Here is a 16,455-nt window from a genome sequence, read left to right on the forward strand (position 1 = left end):
TTTGTAGAACATTATCCTTGCTCTTTGATCTACAGTCAGTACGTCCAACATATCAGCTATGAAATCAACTCTAATTGATGCATCCCTACATATTTTTTCAAAATTGAAACCTTTCAAAATTCTGCCCTGCATCAGTGGACAGGAAAATTGACTGGATGATTTTTCTACATATGTCCAGAGGAAGGAGAGAGTGGTGTGCTGGCCTAGAGGTGGAGCTCTGGCCTCACCATCAGGAGGCTGTGAGTTCGATGCTAGGTAGAGGCAGATATTTCTCTCTCTGGGCACAATGAGAATATATCTGCTGAACAAAACTCTGCATTGGCAACAGGAAAGGCATCCGGCCATTCAAACGCTCTGCTTGCTCCATTCAGTTGCCCAGTCTCCACCCCGCAAGGGATTATGGGGTCGTTAAATGAAGATGATGATGGTGATGTCCAGAGGAAGTTCTCCAACCATCCCTTAAGGGCATGACTCCTACTTAGTGTTACTGTAGAACCACTACTAATAAGTACAGCTAATAAATCCCTTTGCAAGGAGTTCCTTCTTGAGGTCACTCTCTGGGATCGAAGGGAAGGAAGGGAAGCCAAGCTTTTGTAGAGGGGATAGGATGATGAAAAACAGAAGATTCACACATACAGTATATTTTGGAAGGTTGAACTGGGTTTTTTTTTGGGGGGGGCAGCTTCTTTATATGTACCGTAGTTGGATTTTATAGCCATTAGCCATAATAACAAAATAAAATGCCTATGAAGGTGAGGGCAGCAAGTATACTTGTGAAGAAGGCACAAAAGAGGCTGTACTTCCTGAGAATGCTCAGGAAGATAAATCTATCTCAGCATCTACTTCTGTCCTACTATCGCAGCACCCTTGAGAGTGTCCTGACATATGGCATTCTTGCATGGTATGGGAGCAGCTCTGTAACAGACAAAAAAGCTCAGAGAATCATTAAAACTGCCCAGAATATCATCGGACTCCAGCTACCAGCCCTGGACAACATCTTCGAATCTGGCTGTTTGAGAAAGTTGCATAACATTCTCAGAGACTCTTCCCATCCTGCTTACAATCTTTTTGGACTGTTGCCTTCTGGCAGAAGATACAGAACAACTAAAACTCGAACCACACGTTTTCTGAATAGTTTTTATCCCAGAGCTATAATGGCACTCAACCATGAACTAAAGGGCCACCATCAGTGAGCTGTTGGACAGCATGACTTGGTCTATTGTGTGGATGTTTGGGTGGTTTAGGGGTGGGGAATTGGTGGTGGGTGGGGGTGTGTTTGGGGATTGTTATATGTGTTGGACCTGGTCTTTGGGTGTTAAGTGAATTTCATTGTATGGGTATACTGTGTATACACCTACAATGACAATAAAGTTATTATTATTATTATTATTATTATTTGTGTACAATGGAGGATTGGGAGTGAACTCATAGAATTTAGACAAGTAGCCAGCTTCTATTTCCACTCCTAAAACTGTGGAAGACTTCTTTTGAGTCACCAAGAAAAGCAATGCAACTGATATTTCCACTTCTCCGCAGTTATTATGGCCTGATTGTCTGGTTCCCCGATATGATACGGTATTACCAAGAGGAAGCATATAAGTCTGAGAGGAAGATATTCGAGTCAGAATTAGTGAAGGACTTCACCTTTGACTTCAATCTCCGAAACCAGCTCTACTTGAATTGGACATTCAAGAATGACAGGTGAGTGCCCTAGCCTGCAATGATCAGCCCCCTGAGCTTCTAGGGCTGGACCGACGTTCTGTCCAATATTCCAAATGGTGGAACTCATACAAGGTGGGTGGAGATCAGCCTTTGTATGTGAATCCTCTCCCAGCTCTTGGGAAGTCACTGACTATAGGGTCCAATTCGGAGAAGTTCATTGATCCAATCAATTCATGTTCAGCAATTAGATCTTGTCCGAAACACAACTCAGCTGGAACCAGTTGGTTAAACCAACTTCTCCCCAGCAGCCATATCTTACTAACCAAGGGGCTAACTAATTCCTGATTGTCCTGATATAGAGGTTGAAGCCCTGGAAAGGACCCACAAAAAAGAGGTGTGTGTGTGTTTCTTAGGCATCCCATCAATTTTACTACCCTGTTTCCCTGAAAATAAGACCCAACTGGAAAAATAAGCCCTAGTGTGATTTTTCAAGGTGCTTGTAATATAAGCCCTACCCCAAAACTAAGCCCCAGCTAAGATCATCACCCAGATGGATGCAATTAGTACCGTATTTCTCCAAAAATAAGACCTAACCAGAATAATAAGCCCTAATGCATCTTTTGGAGCAAAAAATAATATAAATAATATGGTCTTATTTTCGGAAAACACAGTACTTAATTACTTTCTTCCTGCCATGACAGAGAAGGCTTGAGTGTGAAAAATGAGCTGGAATGAGTTGATGGGTTGTACTTAGAAGGTTCATATTATCTCCAGATTGATAAAATGGCTCCAGAAAGCCCATTTATAAATTAAGGATCACAGGGAGATACTCATTTTTAAATTGGGGGGTGGGGTGGGAGGGAGAAATGAAGACCTCCAGGGGGTCTTCATACCTTGTCATGGTTTTATCCTACTCAACGTAGACACTATTTGCTGTTTTAACAAACGGTGTATTCCAAGAGAAGAGAAAGCAGTATATTACATAATAATATAACTGATAACAAAAATAAAGATGGTCAGAAAAATCTTTAATGAAATACGTTGCACATTTGGCCGATATGCAGCCAGCGACCACTTAGGGGTTAAGGGCTGCTATTAGGCCTTTAAATTAATTTAACTCCACTTAATGTGATTATTCTGCATGGATGTAATACTTTCCCCCTTCTATTTGATTAAAAAAAAATCCTTCTAGTTGAACTCAACTCTTGGGGCTACACGAACAGTTCTTTGTCAATACAGAAGTGGTTCTTAATTGCTTCCTTCATTGTCTGGCCTTTTGCCCAGACTGTCCTACCCAAATACTAACTAGGTTTGAAGTGGCTTAGTACTTTGGGAGACCACCCAAGGTTGCCACAAATTGGAGACTTGGTTCCATTAAGTGATGCTTTTGAAGGTGGAGATGACCTTGGAGATAGGAAGAAGAGCTGCAGCCTAGACAATGGTCTGATAAAAGAAATCTAAGTCCAAAGGAGGAATGGGGGTGGAGAAAACATCTCAGAAGGAGGGACTCCGTTAGTTGTTGCCGACTATAGGGACTGGTCCTCATCTCCATTTCAAGGCCAGTACTGTCCATTTCCATGGTCATGTGGCCAGCATGACATCATGGAGCACTGTTACTTTCCCATCGAAGTGGTACCTATTTATCTACTCGCATTTGCATGCTTTTGAACTGTTCAGTTGGCAGGAGCTGGGGCAAGGACGGGAGCTTATCTTGTCACCTAATGCTCGGGTTTCGAACCTCCAGCCAACAAGCCCAGCATCTTCACCACGAAGCCATTACGCCACCCATCTCAGAAGGAACCCTCCCTAATTTTCAGGACAGTGAAATGGAGAGAGGGAGGGAGGGGAGAGGTACTTTCAGATATCAGGTCTTTGAGGTAGTCCAGACAAGAAGCACCAACCATGAACACCAAGCCTACCTTTATGGGTAAATTTCTAGTGATAGAAATTTGCAAATCGGGAAGTATCCTGCCTTCCCTTATTTTTTAATCTAGTGAAAACTAGGAAGGGTTCCATTTGAGATGCTTTTTCCACCCCCATTTCTTCTGTGGGCTGAGATTATCTCTTGCCTGACCTCTCTGCAGCTCTTTCTCCTGTCTCCCAAGGTCATTCTCATGCACCATTATAGGACTCTCTGGAGTTTGCACACAAGGATTTGGGGACATATGCTGTGTACAGGGATGGGCTTCAGATCCTTTAACAATGGGTTCGCTGCCCCGTTGCTGGGGTGGGTGTGGCCATGGTGGGTGTGGCCTAGTCGGCCGCCTGCACCACAGCGGAGGGGTGGGGATGGGGGTTTCCACCCTCCCCAGGCTCCGGAGGCTTTCATTGACCCTGGGCTCCAGAGACCCTTCGGAGGCTGAAACAGGCCCATTTCCAGACTTCCAGAACTTTCAGGAGGCCTGTTTTTCGCTCTCCCCAGGCTTTGGAGGCTTTTTTTGAGCCTCCGGGAGGGCGAAAACAGCTTTCCCTAGGCTCCAGAGACCCTCCGGAGGCTGGAAACAGGCGCATTTCCAGACTTCCGGACCCTCTGCACATCCCCTGCACTTAGCTGGAATGATGAACGGGCCTTGTGGAGACTCCTGGGAGGGGTGGGACAGGGTGGGCGTGGCCAGCCAGGGGTGGCATTTAGGGGTTCAGCGAATCCCGGCGATCCTTGGCTAGAGGATCGCCCGAACCCTGCCGAACCCCCAGGAGCCCACCCCTGGCTGTGTACCTTTGTTCAGCTGCAACACACCACTAATGGAAACTGTGCAGAAGCTCACGTTTCCGAATCTGAATGTTTCACTCGTACTAGCCAGTTTCTCAGTTCTTGCATGAGTAAGCTGATTGATGTCACGTGTTTGTTCAAAACAGGAGAAATAACGCTACGTCACTCCCAACTATTTTAGTTCAGAAGAGATGAAATATAAATTGCTTCAGAGCAGTGTTTCTCAACCTTGGAAGCTTGAAGATGGGTGGACTTCAACTCCCAGAATCCCCCAGCCAGCGTTGCTGGCTGGGAGGTTCTGGGAGTTGAAGTCCACCCATCTTCAAGCTTCCAAGGTTGAGAAACACTGCTTTAGAGGTTTTTAGATGTGATTATTTCATATCTCAATCCAGATGGGTCAAGCAAGCAAGGTCAGATCAGTTTAGTTTTTTTTGACGATCCCCACTGGGAAATCCTGCAGCTCTCCATTAAATTTGAGAAGTTTAAAAGAAAAAAAAAAATTCCCAGAGGAAGACAAGCAAAGCACTTCCATACTATTGCTATAGAAGCCACATGGACCCAACCATGTGCGATGCAATGTGCAGCAGGAGAAGGAGTGGAGGGAGGGAGAAATCTCCACAATCACACTGCAACTTTCCAGGGAGGAAAGCAGCACATTTCAACTTAGAACTAAGGAGAAATTTCCTGACAGTGAGAATAATTAATCGGTGGAACAACTTGCCTCCAGACGTTGTGAATTTTCCAACATTGGAAGTTTTTAAGAAGATGTTGGATAACCGTTTGTCTGAAGTGGTGTAGGGTTTCCTGCCTAAGCAGGGGGTTGGACTAGAAGACCTCCAAGGTCCCTTCCAACTCTGTTATTCTGTTTTTTCTGAGGTGCCCAAGACAAGAGACTGTAGAGTCCTATTCTGTCTGATGTAGAGAAGAAAAGGTTATTTTTTTTTAAAAAAAAATCTAAAATCTCTAAGGGTATATCCAGAGGTGAAATGCTCCCGGTTCGGACCCGATCACCCGATCCAGTAGAGATGGAGGTGGGTGGTTCGGAGAACCAGTAGCAAAAATCCCTGCCACCCCCATGCCCAGCTGAACCGCACAATCATCAGAGGCTTTTTTTTTACTTTTAAAAGCATTTTTTCTACAACCTCTTTGGCCGAAAAAATGCTTTTAAAAGTAAAAAAAAAAAAAAAAAAAAAGCCTCTGATGATTGCGCAGCTCAGCTGGGATCGTCAAAGGCTTTTAAAAGAAAAAAACCCTTTTTTTTCTTTTAAATGCCTCTGACGATCCAAGCTGAGTTGCCTGATCATCAGAGGCATTTAAAAGAAAAAAAAGCCTCTGACGATCAGGCAACTCAGCTGGGATCGTCAGAGCCTTTTGAAAGCATTTTTTTAGCAACCTCTTCGCCGAAGAGGTTGTAGAAAAAATGGTTTTAAAAGTAAAAAAAAAAATTGGCCACGCCTACCTGGTCACATTACCCCTCCCCAAGCCACACCCACAGAACCGGTAGTAACAAATTTTAGATTTCACCACTGGGTATATCTATTAAGTTAGAAGGTTATATCTTTAGTTTGGCAAGATTGTATTAAGTGTAAGGAACTAAAGATCTGGACTCCAGAGAATCTCACTGCCAGGTCATTTCTGGGCTGAGACCAGGAGGCACCAGAAATCAAGCTCAACCTGAAGGAAATTTACCTTTATTCCAGGGGTGAAATCCAGCAGGTTCTAACAGGTTCTGGAGAACTGATAGTGGAAATTTTGAGTAGTTCAGAGAACTGTCAAATACCACCTCTGGCTGGCCCCAGAGTGGGGTGGGAATGAAGATTTTGCAATATCCTTCCCCCAGGAATGGGGAGGGAATGGGGATTTTGCAGTATCCTTCCCTTGCCATGCCCAGAAAGCCATGCCCACAGAACCGGTAGGGAAAATTTTGGATTTCACCCCTGTTTTATTCTAGTTGTCAGATTTTTTCTTTCTTTCCCCATTTCTTTGCACCTTAAAACTACTTGTTGGTCTCTATTTGGGGGCATGCTGACCTCTTGTGGCAATATGAGGGAAAGCAGTTCAGGTAGCCCTTTCCTGTTGAAATTTATGGCTGGGGCTGCATTTCATGACTCTCTTCCGTCTATAATCTATCCTGTCTAATCATTAAAATCATAGATCACAAGCTCATTTTTGCTCACAAAGACCATAAGAGGCTTCTAGTCACCAATAAACATTAGAGTGTCTGTTTTTCTAACCGAGAAATTTATCTTTTCCACCAACATCGATCAACTTCACCATCCATTCCTCCGCAGTAGGTCGTGTCGAATCTTTCCACCTTTATGCATATAATAATATCGCCACAGTCATGTATAATGAAATAATTTCAGAAATGGGAGCTTCTGAGAATCATCTGGTTTCCTATCCCAGCAGCTTCTTCTGGAATGATTTCAGTTATTTCCCCAACACCCCCCCCCCCCCACGCCTTGAAAGGAAGTCTTAGCAAGGCTTGATGGACCTCCTTACATCGATTTTCTCCAACTCTTCCACTAACAAAAATGCCTATGAGTACCTAAAGTTTCTAAAACTGGGGGGCGGGGGGAAGGTTTGTATTCTAAGGTTAAAGATGCTCCTAGTCTTGGTTTTAACTCATTGCATCTTGGATAGATTTGTAGTAGCCTGTTGTATTTCTTACCTTCTGCCCTTGGCTAATGAAAAGGTTTGAAGTATGATGTCAAGGTCATAGCTCTTGTCCAGTGGTGGGATTCAGCCGGTTCACGCAGGTTCGGGCGAACTGGTAGTTAAATTGCTGGCTGACCCTGCCCCTTCCTGCCCGCCCCTTCCAGGAGTTCCCACATACCCCATTTTGGCTCTCAGGTAAGTGCAGGGAGGCCTCCTAGGCCCAAAACGGGGCATGGGGGGCGACACATCCCCCTGCGACCCATTTTTGCTCCCAGGGGGGTGCAGGAGGCCAAGTGCTGCCTGTCACACCCCCTGGCCACACCCACCAAGCCACACCCACAGAACCAGTAGTTAATTTTTTTGAATCCCACCACTGCTCTTGTCCATCCTCAGGTTCATTCAAATGAAAATGCGTGATGTGACTTTTGACAACTCCCTCTTTGAGGACTGTCATTTTGAAGATGTGACATCCAGCGAGACCTTCTTCAAAAAGTGCACTATTGTAAATACCATCTTCTATGACACAGGTACTGTGGAGGAGCACCTGGGCATGCATGCGTGGGGAGGGGAGCTTTTTTTCCCCTGTAAAAGCAGAGGACACAGAACCAAGTCTTTAGAGCAGAACATGTAAGAGAAGCAGAATAATCCCTCCGCAGAGCCGGGGAGTGGAAGGTCTACAGTGTGGCCAAAATAGTTAAGATGGCAGCTCCAGTGGTGGAATCCAAGCTCTACCTGCAACCCATAATTAAGCAGAATTTGGATGACACTATCATGGCTGCCATGTTGAATAATTTGATTAAACCCTACAGACAATCCTGGACTTAATGTCAGCTGCCACTTTACGTTTGCTGTACTTCACTTTATTATGCAGTGTCAGACTGCCATGAACTGTGGGGAGAGGGAATGATGGCGGAGGGGGAAATGCTTGGGGGAAACGAAAGTAGATACTGTGCCATCCCGAGAAGCTGCTTCAAGGTCACCCAGCTGGAAGAAAAAGGAAGCTGCATACCAACCTGTGGTCAGACTGACTGTTGTGAAAACATTTTGCATGGACCTGATTGGTTATAGTGGGGTGGGCAGAGAGGGGCAGATAAGGAGGAGGAAATAGAACTTAGTGATTCTCAGTTCTGGCTATGCATGACTGCAATACACTTGGTCTCTCATAAAATTATGCCTTTCTCAACAAATGGAGCCAAGGATCATTTCTGCTTAGAGGTTTACGTCATGGCAGGTCTGAGACTGAGTCCAAAACATTCACTTTTCTTTCTTTTTGAAGGATGGAAAGGCCATGTCATTACTTGTAATTTTCATGCTAAGGGTTTGATTCAGCGGTACTTAGGACCATCAGACCAGGGCAGAGGATTCAGGTTCCAACAGGACAATCTAAATCTAAATCAAAGTAGCCTTAAAGCCATGTGCACATGAGTTAGGCTGGAATTGGGAACCCATGATCACCATCTTGTCAGGTCTGAAACCTCCCTGCAGCCACACCATGACATGATTTCTAGCTTTCCAACTTTCAATCGGAAAGACGTTCCTTCTCAGAATAACGTATAGAATTAGGGTTCTAGATTGGGGATTGACGAAGCTCTGGTCCCAATGATCTTTTTAAATACCAGTCCTGCAATGCCAGCCAAATTGTGAAGTTAGGTAAAGGTTATAAATGTCTGAAGAATTCTGGAGACCTATTTTTCCAAGACTCCACAAGACCTCCTGGAAGATCGTTTGCACGATCCCCTCATTCATCAAAATTCTCTCAGAAATTCAGAATGTTGTGACCCTCCCCATGAGAAATAAACACTCCCCTCCCCAATAATTCTCACCCTCGCTGTGAACGGTTGTCTCCAGAAATCTGAGCCATTAGTGATTTGTCACTCACATTGAAAGCTGTTCTAGTGATGGCCATCCATTGTTTCCTTCTCACAGATCTCTACATGTACAAATTCATTGACTGCCAATTAGAGAATGTCTCTTACGTTGGGGAGAAGAGGGGTTGCCAGCTGGATTTTGAGGAAGACAACGATTTCCTCATTTACCTTGTCAGCTTCTTGGGCAGCCTTTCCGTCTTGCCTGGTAATATCATCTCAGCTCTGCTGATGGACAAATTAGGAAGAATCAAGATGATCGGTGAGTGGGGATGAACCAGGGGTTAAATCCAGCAGGTTCTGACAGGTTCTGGGGAACCGGTAGCGGAAATTTTGAGTAGTTCAGAGAACCGGCCAATACCACCTCTGGCTGGCCCCAGAGTGGGGTGGGAATGGAGATTTTGCAATATCCTTCTCTCAGGAGTGGGGTGGGAATGGAGATTTTGCAATATCCTTCCCCCAGGAGTGGGGAGGGAGTGGGGATTTTGCAGTATCCTTCCCCCGCCACGCCCTCCAAGCCACACCACGCCCACCAAGAACCGGTACTAAAAAAAATTGGATTTCACCACTGGGATGAACGGTATCAAAAGAGGAGGATGTGTCTGGCAGTCCTTTCGTGTGATGACTGCCATGTCTTGGTTCAAGAGCCAGGCATCTAGAGGTGGCAAGCAACAGAGCCTCCTGGGACTAGTCAGGTTTCAAATAAGGGGTGGGGGGTTGCATTTAGCTGAAGACATCTCCCTGCCTTTCTAAAACAATCGACAAAACAATGCAAAATCCTTCTGGGTGAAAAAAAATGGCACCTTCCTAAGAAGGTGGAGCTGTACATTTGTCTTCCTGGAACGATCATCTTCCACAGGACTATTTCCTCCTTGGTAGTTATTAAGTAAAAATCAAGAACACTGGGGGGGGGGGGTGGGATTTGCATAACTTCAAACCGACAGGAGGGAAGTTCAAAAGTAATGTTAGAACGTATAACTTCACAGAAAGAGGAATGGTTGCTTGGAACCAGAGGTAGTGGATCAGTCGTCAGTAACTGAGTTTAAACATCCTTGGGGCAAACACATGTCCATCATCTGACAAATAAATAAATAAATAAAAATAACAAATCATAAATACATAAATTAAAAGGAAAACAAAAAACCCTCAAAGGGCAGACTTGTTGGCTCACTAGGACTTTTGCTGCCATCAGTTTTCTATCTGTCTGTCTGTCTGTCTGTCTGTCTGTCTGTCTGTCTGTCTGTCTGTCAATCTCTATCTATCTCTATGTCTCTATTTATCCATCTATCCATCTATCTATCTATCTATCTATCTATCTATCTATCTATCTATCTATCTTATCTTATCTTATCTTATCTTATCTTATCTTATCTTATCTTATCTTATCTTATCTTATCTTATCTTATCTATCTATCTATCTATCTATCTATCTATCTATCTATCTATCTATTGTCTTTCTGTCTGTCTCTCTCTCTCATCTAGCTAGCTAGCTATCAGTTAGCGTATGGCTAAATAAGGGAGATAGGGATGCAGTGGCTCAGATGCTGAGCTTGTCGATCGAAAGGTCATCAGTTCAGCGATTCAAATCCCTAGTGCCACGTAACGGGGTGAGCTCCTGTTATTTGTCCCAGCTTCTGCCAACCTAGCAGTTCGAAAGCAGGTAAAAAAAAAACAAGAAGAAAAATAGGGACCACCTTTGGTGGGAAGGTAACAGTATTCCATGCGCCTTCAGCATTTAGTCATGCCGGCCACATGACCACGGAGATGTCTTCGGACAGCGCTGGCTCTTCAGCTTTGAAATGGAGATGAGCACCGCCCCCTAGAGTCCCGAATGACTAGCACATATGTGCGAGGGGAACCTTTACCTTTACCTAAATAAGGGAAATCTACAAATGCTAGACACAATGCAGTCCTGATAGCCTAAATTGCTAGTTTATTCTGCTCTATGCTTGCGTGCCTATCCTTGGTGCATCGCAGGGAGTGAACTAACTTTCCTCAGCTGACTAGCGGCACTCAGGTTGCTGGCAGTTCCAGGCTCCTCTGCCAGTCTCGCCTTGTCTCGCCTCATGTTGCGTTACCTCACGTCCATCTAGTCCAGTGCCAGCTTCTGCTTTCCACACACACAAATACAGCTAATGTTTTTCCCACGGAAGTGGTACCCATTTATCTACTTGCCATATTGCAAATTGTTCGAACTGCTGGGTGAGCAGGAGCCAGGGAGTGAGCGGTGGGAGCTCACCCAATCTCTTGGAGCCAGGCTCGAACCGTTGAAGTGCAAATAATTTCTGGATGGCAGTTTTTGCATCGTTAAGCCCCTTCCCCCCCTCATTGAATTCTCATCCCACCTTCTTTGCTTTGAAGTGGCCTGATCCAGAAAGGGCATGGCAAGTTCTACTCAATTTTGGACAGACACAACAGAAGTGTGTGCAGGGACATCAAAACAGCCAACATGCAATTAAACCTTCTGTACAGTGCACATTTTAAAAGGACGGGCTTTTAATTACCTAAATTTGGATCAGGGGTGAAATTTGACCGGTTTGGACTGGCTTGGACGAACCGGTAGGGACGATTTGAATCGGTTCGCCGAACTGGTAAAACCCACCCCTGGTTGGCCCCTCCCATGCCCTCCCAGTCTCCCGGTCACCACTCACCCCTTCCGGCTGCTCGACCCATTCAACATTAAATGCTGCAGCAGAGAGAATCCGATTTTTTCTCCCTCCATTCAGAGCGGAACTACTGCAGCTTGTCCCTTTAAGGTACTTCAACCCTCGGGAGGGAGGGGACCAGTGGGGGGGGGGAGGATCATAAAGGGAGCAGCAGCTCCACTGTGAATGGAGGGAGAAAAGTTCAGCTTCTCTCTGCCACAGCATTCACTATGAGCCCTTCTGGTGCTCATACACATATTTTTTCCTACCGGGTTCTGTGGGCGTGGCTTGGTGGGGGGGTCATGTGACTGGGTGTGGGCGTGAGTGACATTGAGTTGGCCACACCCACTGTCACAGGAAACCCCCCCCCCCCACCAAGCCATGCCCACAGAACCGGTAGGGGGAAAAATTGAATGCACCACTGATCTGGATGCCATCTTTGACTTTGTTGACTGCCACGCTCATATTTCTCCCCTCTTTCTTGCTTTCCCTTGCAGGGGGGTCCATGCTGATCTCGGCAGTGTGCTGTTTCTTCTTGTTCTTTGGCCACAGCGAGTCAGCCATGATCGGATGGCAGTGTCTCTTTTGCGGCACGAGCATCGCTGCCTGGAACGCTTTGAACGTCATCACCGTAGAGCTGTATCCCACACATAAAAGGTGATTCACTTTCGCTGTCCTCTTTTCGGGAGAATCCTAGTTTCCAGCTTTCAGCCACTTCTATCCTAGACTATAGTTATTAGAGTCATGCAAAATGTATTGCTTGTAAGCTCCCCTCGGGAATCTGGCCAACTTCCCCTTTCCCACATCTACTTTGCTATCCCAGAAAAGAACACAGAACATAGAATAATAAGGTTGGAAGGGACATTGGAGGTCTTCTAGTCCAACCCCCAGCCCAAGAGCAGGAGATCTCATACTATTCCAGACTTTCTTTGGGTTTTGTGGGATGGGTACACATGATCATAGAAGGAATAACAGAGAAACAGAACAGAATAACAGTTCTAAGGGACCTTAGAGGTCTTCTAGTCCAACCCCCTGTTCAGGCAGGAAACCCTATTTTGTTTCAGACAAATGGTTGTCCACTCTCTTCTTAATAACCTTTAGCATTGGAGCATTCACAACTTCTGGAGGCAAGTCGTTCCACTGATTAATTATTCTAACTGTCAGGAAAATCCTCCTTAGTTCTAGGTTGCTTCTCTCCTTGATTAGTTTCCACCCATTGCTTCTTGTCCTGCCCTCAGGTGTTTTGGAGAATAGGTTGGCCCCTTCTTCTTTGTGGTAGCCCCTGAGATATTGGAAGACTGTTATCATGTCACCCCCGGTCCTTCTTTTCATTACACGGGATCATCCTTTTCTTTCTTTTTAAATTCTAATGTTGGCTAAAACTGACATTTTTCTCTTGGGAAAAGAGATCAAAAGCTAACCTTTAGAACTCTGAGAAATGTGCTAATGGAATTAGGAGTAAAGATCATGCAACTGAAGTTGAAACGTAAGCTGTGCAATAAAAGGTAGGGATATTTGCAACAAAACAAAACATAGATAAAAATAAGGCTGGATAACATTGGTGCAATTCTTGTCCAGTTACAGCTGCAAAACTATATGTAGAGATTAGATGGATGTGGTCCTATTTGGAATGTGTTTACCTTTAATTAAAATGGAGTCGTATTTCTTTAATCCACCTAATTCCTCCCACAAAGCCAAACTATTTCCTTCTAAACTTAGGGATGCTGGAAGATCTCAAGCAATAGTAGATATGGATGAGGAAACCACACTTGCAGATTAGATTGGACAACAACAACAACAAAAATCCTGGGCAGAACGCAATAGCAAATTCCCTCTTGCTGCCAGGAAAACTACAGATGGGTTCAGTAATGACATTACGGTTGAGTTTGACATGAGGGATACCTTAATTTAACTCTTGTAGAGAGGAAGGGAGATGACCTTGGTGGAAATATTCAAGAACTGTTCTAAACTGTTATAAGATGACATCCATCTCTAGAGGGTAAGGTAGATGACCTTGATGGAGATGTGTAGGAACCATTGCCTAGACAAAAATGGGTTGAAGCATTTTCTAAGTCCAGGAAGAACAAGATAATAGTTGGAAGTGGATCAAACAGATGCCTCCCTAATTGACATGGACATTGTGGGTGCTCCATCACTATGGAGTTTGGACCTATGGACAGTATGGACATATGGCACCATGTCCAATCTATTCTTAAAAATCTCCAGTGATGGAGCACCCAAAAATCTGGGAGGCCAGCTGTTCCACCAGTTCATTGATTAATTAATTGATTAACCCATTGATTAATGTCTGTCTGGACTTTTGGAATCACAGAATTGTAGAACTGGAAGCCATCACTTGAAGGTTTTCAAAAAAAGACTGGACAGTCATTTGTCTGTAATGGGATAGGGTCTCCTGCTTGAGCAGGAGTCTTCTGGACTAGAAGACCTCCAAGGTCCCTTCCAACTCTATTGTTCTATGTTCTAAGGGAGAAGAGGTCCAACACGATCAGACATGTAACAGACTGTTTCCTCTGTTATTGTAGCCATTCTCAAGAAAGCATTGTTCTACTCTTCCTGTAAGAGTTGATTTTCTAGTCTAATCTACCTATTGATAAGCTATACATTAACCCATTTTTAACCACCAGTGATAACACAAAGTTAGCCTATTCACAGGAATGTTAACGCTGGCATCTCATTCTATGTACTATACAAACTCTTCTGAAAGCTATTCATTGTATTTTGTTGGGTCTAGTTTATTACTGGACCCTCAAATCTTTCTCCACCCTTTTTTTCCTCCTCTTTTGTGTCATCTCCTTCTTAATTTCTCTGTCTGCAGTTCCTGCCTCTGTACAAATGTTTCATAACGTTCAAAGCAGAGATGGGTTTTAGCAGGTTCTGACCAGTTCCGGAGAACCGGTAGTAAAAATTCTGACTGCCCCCCACCCCATCTATTCTCTGCCTCCCAATTCCCAACTGATCAGGAGGAAATGGGGATTTTGCAGTAACCTTCCCCTGGAGTGGGGTGGGAATGGAGATTTTACAGTATCCTTCCCCTGCCATGCCCACTAAGGCACACCCACCAAGCCACACCCACAGAACCAGTAGTAAAAAAAAATGAAATCCACCACTGGTTCAAAGAGATCAATCCGCTATAATGAATTCACCATAAACAAAGTTAGGAAATCCCTTTTGCAAGTTTCACGATTCCTGTGCTTGACGTAAGATGCCTATTGAAGTCTGGATAGTTAGTTCTGGCTTCCTTGGTGTGCCCAGTTATATGCCCCTGAGGGTGAAATACTCATTATAAATATTTAAAGGCAGTGGTGGGATTCAAATAATTTAACAACCGATTCGCTGCCCTAATAATTTCTTCCAACAACCAGTTCACCAAACTGCTCAGAAAGTCAACAACCGGTTCTCCCGAAGTGGTGCGAACCGGCTGAATCCCACCACTGTTTAAAGGAATTGAAATGTTCATATGTTAAAATAATTGAGCCTTGGATCTCTGACTTTTGAATTCTGAAACCTTTCTATGATTTTTCTCTCCTTCTTATCTAGAGCCACAGCCTTTGGGATACTCACCGGTGTCTGTAAAGTTGGGGCCATCTTGGGAAACTCCATCTTTGCCTCTTTTGTTGGGATCACCAAAGTGATCCCCATTCTTCTGGCTTCTTCTGCTCTAGTAGTAGGGGGCCTCCTATCCCTGCGGCTGCCGGACACGCGGGACCAAGTCCTGATGTGAGCAGCTGGAGGATGAACCGCAACACCGGCCTACGGTGAAGAGACCTGCTTAGAAGAAAATCAAAACGTCTACCGATATTTCTCTGCCAATACCTCATATTTTGTGGGGAAAGGGGGAGAAGAAGAGACCTTCTATTGAAGGAAGGTTAAAACCCTGATTCTAGGACTATTGTGTAGTGATGGTGGAGCCCACACAGCCAGTCAAAATGCATGATACACCCCTTACCTGACAAATATGTGCAAAGTTCTAATCAGTAGCCACCACAGCCTACTAGATTGGAGAAATTCTACATTAAAAGGAATGTATAAACATCAATTTACAGTAGATATCAATATAGCTTGATATCTGTATTTCTAGAGTTTTCCAGGAAATTTTTATCTATCTATCTATCTATCTATCTATCTATCTATCTATCCATCCATCCATCTCATCTAATCCATCCATTTCTCTAATCCATATCTCTCTCTCTCTCTCTCTCTCTCTATCTATCCATCCATCCATTTCATCTAATCCATCCATCCATCTAATCCATCTCTCTATCTGTCTATGGTCTGTCTATCTATCTATCTATCTATCTATCTATCTATCTATCTATCTATCTATCTATCTATCTATCTAATCTATCCATCCATCCATCCATCCATCCATCCATCCATCCATCCATCCATCATCTATCTATCTATCTATCTATCTATCTATCTATCTATCTATCTATCTATCTATCTATCTATCTATCTACCTGTCTGTCTGTCTGTCTATCTATCTATCTATCTATCTATCTATCTATCTATCTATCTATCTATCTATCTATCTATCTATCTTCCATCATCCATCATTTATCTATCTTCTCCTTTCTCCAAGAGCAAGGTAGAATACATAACACTCCTTCCAATTTTCCCCCACAAAAAACAATTCTTTTTTTTTTAGGTTGGGCTTAGGTAGACTCACTGGCCTCAGGTCCCCCCATGCATTTCCACGGAGAAGACATTTGAACCTGGATGTCCCAGGCACTAGACATGCAGTTGAATCCCTAGACCAGTGCTTCTCAACTTTGGCACTTCAAGATGTGTGGTCTTCAACTCCCCAAACTCAATTCTGGGAATGGAAGTCCAGACATCTTCAAAGTTGCCAAAGCTGAGAAACATCAACCCCACATCTAAGGTTCAGAGAATT

The 16,455-nt window shown here is 44.2% G+C and overlaps 1 protein-coding gene across 1 annotated transcript in view; it reads left to right on the plus strand.

The window, feature by feature from the left end:
* Positions 1–15,361, plus strand: part of SV2B (synaptic vesicle glycoprotein 2B) — a 32,513-nt gene extending 17,152 nt beyond the window's left edge. The window contains exons 7-11 of the mRNA XM_070953405.1: positions 1,537–1,701; positions 7,424–7,557; positions 8,957–9,157; positions 12,038–12,197; positions 15,099–15,361. Of these exons, the coding sequence (XP_070809506.1) occupies positions 1,537–1,701; positions 7,424–7,557; positions 8,957–9,157; positions 12,038–12,197; positions 15,099–15,282 (844 nt within the window). The 3' untranslated portion in view covers positions 15,283–15,361. The remainder of the gene's footprint in view (positions 1–1,536; positions 1,702–7,423; positions 7,558–8,956; positions 9,158–12,037; positions 12,198–15,098) is intronic.
* Positions 15,362–16,455: the final 1,094 nt, after the last annotated feature.

This window comes from Pituophis catenifer, unplaced genomic scaffold (genome assembly GCF_029215685.1).
Source record: "Pituophis catenifer annectens isolate HBS135680 unplaced genomic scaffold, rPitCat1.0.hap2 SCAF_14, whole genome shotgun sequence".
NCBI lineage: Eukaryota > Metazoa > Chordata > Lepidosauria > Squamata > Colubridae > Pituophis > Pituophis catenifer.